Raw genomic sequence first — 10,783 nt, forward strand, 5'->3', positions numbered from 1 at the left:
CCCCCCCCCCCCCCCCCCCACCCATGATGTGGCGCTGAGTGAAAGTGAGTTTGACGCTCCTGTCCTAGAGACACGGGGGGGACAAACTCCACGTTACACGGAGACGGCTCACGTAATAGGAGCTGAAACCCAAATAAAAACATGAAGCCGTGATGTTGTTTTCTTTGTATTCGGAAAATTGTAGTAACGGATGCCAAAGTCACGTACTTTGTATCGGTTATTGAATATTTGTGTGCAATACCTCGCCCAACAACTACAAGTTACATGTTCCTGATGATTTCCACATATTTTCCCGAAATTTTCAGGCTTTGCAGGCAATTTGAGGTCTGTGTCACAATGCTAACTGCACGGTGGCTCAGTGGTTAGCACTTCTGAAGGTTGAGGGTTTGATTCCAGGTCGTTCCTGGCCTCTCTGTGTGGAGTTAGCAAGTTCTTCCCGTGTTTCCTCCGAGTGCTCTGGTTCCCCCCCCCCCCCCCCCCCCCCCCCCCCCCATAAAGACATGCATGCTGGGTAGGGCTACAGTTGAGAGTTGAGAGTTAGCCGATTGGCTAACACTGGCGTATTTACAGAAATGTTGATTTATGTCTATTGTCCTAATCCTACATCTCCGTGTGATTATGGTCTGCAGGGACGTGAAAGCGGGGAACATCCTGCTGACCGAGCCCGGTCAGGTCAAACTGGGGGACTTCGGCTCGGCCTCCATCGTGGCGCCGGCCAACTCCTTCGTGGGGACTCCGTACTGGTGAGTGCCGACTTCTCCACCTACTACGTGTACTCTGAGAGCGTGGTGCAGGTTAAAGGTGCCCTGCCAAACAAACGTGTGTGTGTGTGTGTGTGTGTGTGTGTGTGTGTGTGTGTGTGTGTGTGTTCATGTTCCTCAAAGGTATTATTCTTTCTAATGCGAATCAATAATTTAGTCTAAACATCCACAGTATATCAGTTTAAGTGGACGCTATATTCAGCGCTTATTTTTTTTGTTGACATTTGTCACTTTATTTTTTAACTTTTTTTTATTAAACCATTTTAAGTGGACGACATATTAAGAATATTTTTAGCGCGCTAACAGTTTTTTTTACTAAAAGTCTTTTGAAGTGTTTTTCAATGCAGAACGGTGGTGGATAAAATAAGGCAGATGAAATCAATCTGAGCTTCCTAAATATCGGCTGTCCTTGACGTCTGCTGTGTTTTTTAGGATGGATATCTCATTCTTCTTTTAGTGGGTCATTTTATGTTCAGTTCAATTAGTTCAATAACAGAAAGTTGGGAGTGTTTTTTCTTTTTTTTTTTTTTTTTTAATCAAGTCTTTTTATAAATCTTTTCACATTTTTCACACTTTTTTTGTATTTCAGTTTAAGTGGACGCTATATATAAAATATTTTCAGCCGGCAATTTACGACGGGGAACTGAAGCGGTAAATTACACTGAATGAAAGTTGATTTGCAATTAGTGTTATTTCTGAAAATGTTCCTGATTACGTCTGCTTAAGAAGATAAAAGACGTGTTTCTATCTGCACGTGACTCGGTGAATACAGTCTGAAATAACTGTTATTTCCATTTGATTCCTGAGTGAATTCCCCAGATGAAATCAGTGTGAGATCCCTAAATGTCGGCTGTCGTTGACGTCTGCTGTGTTTTTAGGATGGATAACCGTCGGTCCTTTTTTAGTGGGTCGTTTAATGTTCTGTTGAGTTTGTTAGATCATCGTCTGCTGTGTGTTTGCAGGATGGCTCCAGAGGTGATCCTGGCCATGGACGAGGGCCAGTACGACGGCAAGGTGGACGTCTGGTCGTTGGGCATCACCTCCATCGAGCTGGGTAAAGCCTGCAGGCGGACTCTCTCAGGGCTACGGAGGCCCAGCAGGGTCACACACATCTTACTGGGGGGATACTTGTTCGATTTCTTCTGAAATATATAGATTTGTCTGGGGTCCCCTGCTGGAGCTGCTCCCCCTGGATGGAGGGATAGATTAGATAATACTTTATTCATCCCACAGTGGGGAACTTCTCTTATTACAGCAGCGGTTTCCTACAGTGAAAATGTAAAACCGACAATGTGCAAAAAGTATTGAATGAATGTAAAGTGGCATTATATAAAAGGTATTATAAAGTAAAGGTATTGTGGGATCCATGGAGACGTGAGCTGATGTATTCTGACTCTTTGCTCTGTGTCCCCCCAGCGGAGAGGAAGCCCCCGCTCTTCAACATGAACGCTATGAGTGCCTTATACCACATCGCTCAGAATGAAAGCCCCATCCTCCAGTCCAACCACTGGTGAGAACCTTTCCTTAATCATGTGTTTATAGACCTTAGTGGTCCCCTAATTCTGGGTCTGAAGTCTCTTTATATAGACCTTAGTGGTCCCTAATACTGTATCTGAAGTCTCTTTATATAGACCTTAGTGGTCCCTAATACTGTATCTGAAGTCTCTTTATATAGACCTTAGTGGTCCCCTAATACTAATATCATTGTGTTAATTTTCATGCCATGGGACCTTTAATTTGTGGTTTATTTTCTGAGTTGTTTGGTCTCTAAAATGTGGATTAGTATTTCATAAAAAGCCAAAGACGACGTCCTCAAATGTCTCGTTTTGTCCACAACTCAAAGACATTCTGCTTACTGTCATAAAGAAGAGAGAAAACCAGAAAATTATACACATTTAACAAGCGGACATCAGAGACCTTTTACTGCTTTAGTTCTTTTCATAACAAAAATCCCTCTAAGTGATTAATAAAGTTACAAAACTTGGGTAAGATGAAGTTGGGTTGTATCATCATGTTGAAATTAATTCTTCATTTTGGGATAATGATGGGAAACTTAACTGCTACTGTTAGACTACTCTCCTCTTTTCCTCTTAAGAAATGATATATTTGACAACATGACCCTTTTATTTCGCCGCAGGTCTGATTCCTTCCGCAACTTTGTTGACTCCTGCCTACAGAAGATTCCCCAGGACCGCCCTACCTCGGACGTGCTGCTCAATGTGAGAACCCCCCCCCCCCAGCATAGCCGTAATGCTCCTTCATCGGCTCCTTAGTTCCAACTTCGCAGCCTTTTTTTTGAGGTTGTTGCGTCCCAAAATGCCTGATTTCTGCGGGAGCTTTTGAAAGAAATTACGCTAAAAGTTGCAACGGTTTGTTGCAATTAAGTTGCGGGAAACAGAGAAAGTTGCAAAAAAGTTTTTTTGTTTTTTTTTGTATAGTTCTTATAAATAAGAAGGAATCCTGTTTTTGGAAGAATTAAATGACTCTAGGCTGAGTTTTCCTAGTAACCATTAAGGCTGAGGATGCTGCAAATCAAAATGGCCGATGGATTTAAGACTAAAAACGTATAATTTATTGAATTAATCAGATTTGAACAGGTCTGTCAGTAGCTCGTTGATCTTGACATTGTTAGTGAGTTTCCTATCCTGGGACACATTCACATGGTTTAATAAAGACTTATTGGACTTCAACTTATCATTGCACTTAATATCACAAGCGTAGCCGTCCTGAACATCAACAACATGTGCGTGAATTGGTGCGATCGCAACACGGAAAAATCCTGGAGGTACTGTTCATTGTTCCTTCCCTCCTTTCCTCCTTCCTTCCTTCCTTCCTTCCCTCCCCCGCAGCATCGGTTCTTGTGCCGTGAGCGTCCGCTGACGGTCGTCATGGACCTGATCGCCCGGACCAAGGACGCCGTGAGAGAGCTGGACAACCTGCAGTACCGCAAGATGAAGAAGATCCTCTTCCAGGAGACGCAGCAGAACGGCCCCGTGTCCGAGGGAGGGGATGACGAGGAGGTGAGGACGGGGGAGAGGGGACGATAAAGTCAGATGGATGGACAGAGGGAGTAGGAAGTGAAGGGAGAAGAGCAAAAGGTGTCAGAATAAGGAGGAAAAAGGGACAAATCCTAAGACCTGAAAGAGGAAGTGAAACGGCTTGAGGAAGAGGGAAATACACAAAGTCAAATAGTAGTGTGAATGAAAATGCTAAAATCTGTTGGTGTATGTAGACATTTACTTTTAATTTTTACATTCTATGTACGTGTAATAACGTGTGTGTGTGTGTCTGTCTGTCCTTCCGTCTGTCTATGTGTGTGTCTGTCCTTCCGTCTGTCTGTCCGTCTGCCTGCCTTGTGTCTGTGTGTGTGTCTGTCTTTCTGTCCATCTGTGTGTCTGTCTGTCCTTCCGTCTGTCTGTCTGTCCTTGTGTCCATGTGTGTGTCTGTCTGCCTTCCTTGTGTCCATGTGTGTGTCTGTCTGCCTTCCTTGTGTCTGTGTGTGTGTGTGTCTGTCTTTTTGTCCGTCTGTGTGTCTGTCTGTCCTTCCGTCTGTCTCTCTGTCCTTCCGTCTGTCTGTCTGTCTGTTTATCTGTTTGTCCTTCCGTCCTTGTGTCTGTGTGTGTGTGTGTGTGTGTGTGTGTCTGTCTGCCTGCCTTGCGTCTGTGTGTGTCTGTCTTTCTGTCCGTCCTTACGTCTGTCTGTCCGTCCGTCCGTCCGTCCATCCGTGTGTGTGTCTCCGTGTGTGCGTCTCCGTGTGTGCGTGCGTGTCCCAGGAGGTGGAGCAGTACCTGCTGCGGACCGGCACAGTGAACAGCATGGAGAGCTCCCAGTCGGTGCCCAGCATGTCGATCTCAGCCAGCTCCCAGAGCAGCTCGGTCAACAGCCTGGCCGACGCCTCCGACGACAGCAGCAGCGAGATGGCCATGATGCAGGAGGGCGAGCACACCGTCACTTCCAACAGCTCCATCATCCACCGGCCCACGGTAACACACAATGTGGATATATATATACACTGTGTGTGTCTGTCTGTCTGTCGATCTGTCTGTCTATCTCCTGATTTGTGAAATCAAACTGTTCCTTTTGCTTCATGTTTCTTGTTGTTATGAATAATATGAAGATTGACGCCACTGAATTTTCAGTTAGAAAATGCAGTGTTGCATTAGCAACTTTGAGGGTCACACATTATAGGGCTCGGTTTCAAGAAATCGATTTTGAGTTTTGAGTTTTCCCATATTGATCATAAAACTCGTGAGATGGATCTTTAAAGAGCTAGAGTGAAGACGTTGGCTTCATGTTAAACCACATGATGTAAGGAATCCGCGTCATGCTAAGTAACGCTCAAACGTTAGGACGGGTTTTACCAAAGAAGAAGAAGGAATGGCTGTTTCAACCGATGTCCAGGTTTACCGTCTCTGTACTAAAGAAATTACGTTAATAATTTTAATAATGGAGCAGGTTAGAGGACTCCGTCTTCAATTAACAGCGTCTGTTCTCTGAGAAGCTCTTTCATATCCAGTAGGTCTGCACTATTAATCGCTGTTAAATCGCAGTCTTGATTCACCCCAATTAGGATTTATTTTTTAAACGAATATGGTTTAAAAAAAAATTTGAATTGAATAACTTTAAATAACTCATTTAATTTGACGCAGTGATTCATATTTTCCCCCAAATCGTGTAGGCCTAAAATCCAGCTAAACTGGAATAGTAATAGCTGAAATATCTCTGATGGAATAGATATGAAATTAAATCGTGTCGATGATGCACCCAAGTTTGTTCATGTATGTTTAGTGTCTGACCTCCTCCTCCTCAGGGTCAGGATAACATCTACGATGACCCGTACCAGCCGGAGATGGACCAGCCTCAGGCTCCCTCGGCTGGGCGCCGCCGAGCCTACTACCGCAATCGAGACCACTTTGCCACCATCCGGACCGCCTCCTTGGTAAATCTCCTTCCTCTTGCCCCTCACTGTGTCTCCAGCTAAGACGGCATTGTTTTAACCAGCGATTAGATTCATTTTTGGTTTTATGGCAAAGGTAAAAATCACTAAAGAATCCAGAATGTCATCTGCACTCCAAAATCACAGTTTGGGGATAACATCTGCAAAAAATACTGTTTAAGACTGCAGCTATTAACCCACACGCTACGACACGCTGCTGAACGTCACTGCATGCTAGGGAACTTAACTACACACTAGTGAACTCAACTACCCCCCCCCACTTCCTCCAGGTGACCCGTCAGATCCAGGAACACGAGCAGGGCTCGGCGCTGCGGGAGCAGATGTCCGGCTACAAGCGCATGCGGCGGCAGCACCAGAAGCAGCTGATGGGGCTGGAGAACAAGCTGAAGGCGGAGATGGACGAGCACCAGCTGAAGCTGGACAAAGAGCTGGAGAACCAGAGGAACAGCTTCTCCACCGAGGCCGACAAGCTGGCCAAGAAGCACCAGGCCATCCTGGAGAAAGAGGTAGACCGTCTGCCCTCAGGGGGGTTAGTTTTAGTCCTGTCGGCACTAGGCCTGCACGATTCGGGGGAAAAGACTAATCAGTTTTGTACATAAAACAAAACAAATTGGCAATACCAAACAGATTTTTGGGGCATCTAGAACACTTTGGGCATCACCAAAAGCCTGGAAACGAGAGGTTTTAGTGGAAAGATGGGAAGGCATTAAAACCTGTTTTATACAGTCTACGTTAAAAACTCAAATTATATCGTGAACGGGGTGAATCGAGATCACAATTAATCGTGCGGGCCTAGTCGGCACTGAGCGAAGCAGCTTTGAGGCAAATGTGTATCTGAGTACGTGGTTGTCAAAGTGTGGCGCTCCTTAATGATTTAAAGTGTAATATCAATATATTTCAGTTCAAGACAATAGACAAAATACACAACATGAAGTTGCCAGATCATTTTTTATTTTTATTTCATTTAATTAAAATATTTTCTCTGTAAAACAGTCTATTTCTGTTTATCTCAGCTGAGAAGGGGGCTGGTGAAATAAGATTTTTGTCTTCAACTGATCACAAAATACAGCAAATACTCCCCGGTTGTGTTAATTAATGTGTGAGAGCGCCGCTGTAACGCGCTCTTCAGAGAGCCGACCTCTGACCTCGGCCTGTGTGTTGCTGTCGCCCTGCAGACGAAAGCCGCTCTGGCAGAAGAGAAGAAGTTCCAGCAGCACATCCTGGGCCAGCAGAAGAAAGAACTGACCAGTTTACTGGACTCCCAGAAACGCCAGTACCGCCAGCGCAAGGATCAGCTGAAAGAGGTCAGAGCCGACACATGTTCACGCATCCAAATACCAACGTAGAGGAGAGTCCCTAAACTAGAGCAGGCTGGTAGTTACGCTTCAGGTGCAATAGAAAGCCTTTACTGTCATTATAACACGGGCAATACCTGGGCAACGGGTCTGAAGAAACCTCTTTACAGTGTCAACAGGAAGGAAGATAACATGGGATAAAATAAAGGTAGTAGGGGGGGGGGGTGCACAGTTCCTGAGACATCTATGTACATATATGAAATAGTGAGAAAGATCAATATGGGTTGTATACGCATTATGAACATAATATTACACAGTTAGGAAATTGCACCGTTATTGGTGTATCAAAAGTATTAAATATTCAATATCGCACTGTAATGAAATTGAACAGAATTTCCACTTGTCAAGTAATAAATATTTAAATATTGTACAAGAGACAACTCTTCATTACACTGGTGGACAACTCAGAAAGGTGTCTTGCCTTTTTAAATATGTTGATGCTCCCAAAAAGAAACACATGGATCATCTCTGCAAATTAACAAAATCACTGTAAAGCAGATTAAAGAGCGGTGTTATTTTGAAATTTGTTAATTTTCTATCAAATACAAATACATTTTTAACATCAGTTCCTGTAACATCAACATTTATTTGTGGCCGATGGACTTCCCTCCAGATCATATCCATCTAGTCCTTCATATGAAAGTGTTTGGGCCCATCTGGGCTACAGTCTGGGCTACAGTCTTCCTCACTTTCGGTCTGTTAACAGGAGCTGAGCGAGAACCAGTCGACTCCGAAGCGGGAGAAGCAGGAGTGGCTGATCCGTCAGAAGGAGTGTCTGCAGCAGATGCAGGCGGAGGAGGAGGCCAGCCTGCTGCGGAGGCAGCGGCAGTACTACGAGCTGCAGTGCCGCCAGTACAAGAGGAAGATGCTGCTGGCTCGCCACAACCTGGAGCAGGACCTGCTCAGAGAGGTACGAGGCTCCATCTTCACACTAGAAACCGCACAATCTAGAGCCAGACCGATACAGATATCGGCCGATATTAGGCATTTCCCAACCTGTGACGACTACCCCGCTGTCATTTTCCAACCAGTCACATAATTTGTCTCGCCCCGGCTGTTGGTGACCCCGGGTCGAGTGTAATTCACATCAGAATCCGCTTTATTTGCCAGGTATGAGGACACATATGATGCATTTTTCTTTGGAGCATCGTTGCTCACACTGTGCTTACACACACAAAACAACCCAAAATAAACCTCTACGGGAGGGGGGGGTGGGAATCAGCAGACGCCTTCCGATACGATATCATCACGATACTTTGGCCACGATACGATAATATTGCGTTTTAAACATATCTCAATATTCTGCGATATTTTGCAATTCATCACCTTTTTTCCAACTTGTAATTTTTCCAAATTTCAAACGTCGTCCCCAAAAGGAAACTTATCAACATCTGTTTCACCTAAAAATAAATATTTCTGTTTGTTCATCTCACTTCAATTTTATTGCTGCAAAATGGGACAAACTGACCAACACATATAATATATAATAACAGATCCATACTTGGCACCCTAATGGAGCCATTGGTGTGAAAGGGGTACCAGGCGCAGTCATACGTCACATCATCAGTTAGCTTTTAGCACTGACTGATTGTAGGACCCTATGCAATCTGTTTCATAGCTTTTTTTAAATTCTCAATTTTTGTGATTCTGTCATCACAGACTAGTTTAATGTCTGTCTGTCTGTCGGGCCAGGAGCTTACCAAAAACACACCCGAGCCACTGGGCTGAACAAGTCTAGGGTTGAGTTTCTAGTCTTCTTCTCTTCTTCCTCGTGTTTTTCCGCTGACCGTCCCGTCTCGTCCTCCACCAGGACCTGAACAAGAAGCAGACCCAGAAGGATCTGGAGTGCGCCATGCTGCTGCGGCACCACGAGTCCACCCAGGAGCTGGAGTTCAGGCAGTGTGGCTCGGTGCAGCGGACCCGGGCTGACCTGATCCGAACGCAGCACCAGACCGAGCTGACCAACCAGATGGAGTACAACAAGCGGCGTGAGCAAGAGCTGCGGCAGAAACACACCATCGAGGTCCGTCAGCAGCCCAAGAGCCTGAAGGTATGAAAGCGAGCGATTTTACATACATATACATGATTACTTAACGTCTTTGATAAATGTAGCATTTAATGCCTAGTACTCTAGCTCAGACGTAAGACTTGGACTCTAACTCAGAGACTTGACTTGGACTCTAACTGAGACTTAAGACTTGGACTCTAACTCAGAGACTTGACTTGGACTCTAACTCAGAGACTTGACTTGGACTCTAACTCAGCAACTTGACTTGGACTCTAACTGAGACTTAAGACTTGGACTCTAACTCAAAGACTTGACTTGGACTCTAACTCAGCAACTTAAGGCTTGGACTAACTCAGAGACTTAAGACTTGGACTCTAACTGAGATTTAAGACTTGGACTCTAACTCAGAGACTTAAGACTTGACTTGGTCTCTAACTCAGAGATTTAAGACTTGGACTCTAGCTCAGAGACCTGAGACTTGACTTGGACTCTAACTCAGACTTGACACTAAGGCTGAATCTCATTTCTCTATCTTACCCCTTCCTCATACCCCTTACCCTTAGTTTTGCGTGTTCATGTGAGAGTACAAAGTCGCGAGCTTACTTAAAACCGAAGGGTACCCAGAAAAAAATTGCGCAATCGGCATCAATGGCAGCCAGATCAGATAAGTGTTTTCGGCTTAAAAAAAGCAGCAGTAATAAATGCTCTTAATTGAAACGTTATTAAAAGAAATCGCTACTCTGCTAGGCTAACGTTACATTGCTGATTTGCGCAACAGTCCCACATTTTGCCGCCTTGAATGGGCTCCATGCATGTCTGCAGTTTTAACCATTAGCAGCGAATTTAGTTTGATATCAGATATCAGCCGATATCGGTTTTTATGTAACCAAATATTTGTATCGGTATCTGCCTTAAAAATACTTTATCGGTCGGGCTCTAGCGTCTACCCCTTCCCCTTAGCCCTACCCCTCGATCAAAATGAGACTTGGGATAGGCCTTACTCTCACGTGAACATGCAAAACGAAGGGCAAGACAGAGAAATGAGATTCAGCCTTAGCTTCCTGTGCCAATAAACCATTTTCTGATTGTTTCAGACCAAAGAGCTGCAGATCAAGCGTCAGTTCCAGGAGACGTGTAAGATCCAGACGCGTCAGTACAAAGCCCTGAGGAACCACCTGCTGGAGAGCACTCCCAAATCCGACCACAAGGCCGTCCTCAAACGCCTCAAAGAGGAGCAAACGCGTAAGCTGGCCATCCTGGCCGAGCAGTACGACCACTCCATCAACGACATGCTGTCCACACAGGCTGTGAGTAAGGCAAGGAAACCTCCGTGCACCTTCAACACCTCAAACCTGCACCTCCACACGGCACCACATGTACACCACCACAGCAAAGGTCAAACAGAATTTGGGAAGATTACATTTGTGTAGGCGAAATAGATTAGTCTCACTCGGGGGGGGGGGGGGGGGGGGGGGGGGGGGGGGGGGGGGGGTACACGATCCCCTAAGGCTTGGATCATGTGAATGCTCCGACAGTGTTGTTGTTATTTTGAAGTTCACACGGCGCCGACAGAAACTATGTACTATAGCTTTAAAGGTCCCATGACATGGAGCTCTTTGGATGGTTTTATATAGACCTTAGTGGTCCCCTAATACTGTATCTGAAGTCTCTTTTATATAGACCTTAGTGGTCCCTAATACTG

At 45.1% G+C, this 10,783-nt stretch overlaps 2 protein-coding genes across 2 annotated transcripts in view; one reads left to right on the forward strand and one right to left on the reverse strand.

Moving 5' to 3' along the window:
- LOC117958237 overlaps window positions 1-10,783 on the reverse strand; it is an 859,617-nt gene that overhangs the window by 660,679 nt on the left and 188,155 nt on the right. The gene's annotated exons all lie outside the window — the stretch shown is intronic.
- LOC117958075 (serine/threonine-protein kinase TAO2-like) overlaps window positions 1-10,783 on the forward strand; it is a 21,562-nt gene that overhangs the window by 8,571 nt on the left and 2,208 nt on the right. Inside the window, exons 7-18 of the mRNA XM_034894327.1 lie at window positions 630-743; window positions 1,724-1,815; window positions 2,178-2,271; window positions 2,899-2,980; window positions 3,611-3,781; window positions 4,535-4,744; window positions 5,572-5,700; window positions 5,988-6,224; window positions 6,894-7,022; window positions 7,780-7,983; window positions 8,884-9,123; window positions 10,176-10,388. Coding sequence (XP_034750218.1) covers window positions 630-743; window positions 1,724-1,815; window positions 2,178-2,271; window positions 2,899-2,980; window positions 3,611-3,781; window positions 4,535-4,744; window positions 5,572-5,700; window positions 5,988-6,224; window positions 6,894-7,022; window positions 7,780-7,983; window positions 8,884-9,123; window positions 10,176-10,388 — 1,915 coding nt within the window. The remainder of the gene's footprint in view (window positions 1-629; window positions 744-1,723; window positions 1,816-2,177; window positions 2,272-2,898; window positions 2,981-3,610; window positions 3,782-4,534; window positions 4,745-5,571; window positions 5,701-5,987; window positions 6,225-6,893; window positions 7,023-7,779; window positions 7,984-8,883; window positions 9,124-10,175; window positions 10,389-10,783) is intronic.

Source organism: Etheostoma cragini, chromosome 15 (genome assembly GCF_013103735.1).
Source record: "Etheostoma cragini isolate CJK2018 chromosome 15, CSU_Ecrag_1.0, whole genome shotgun sequence".
NCBI lineage: Eukaryota > Metazoa > Chordata > Actinopteri > Perciformes > Percidae > Etheostoma > Etheostoma cragini.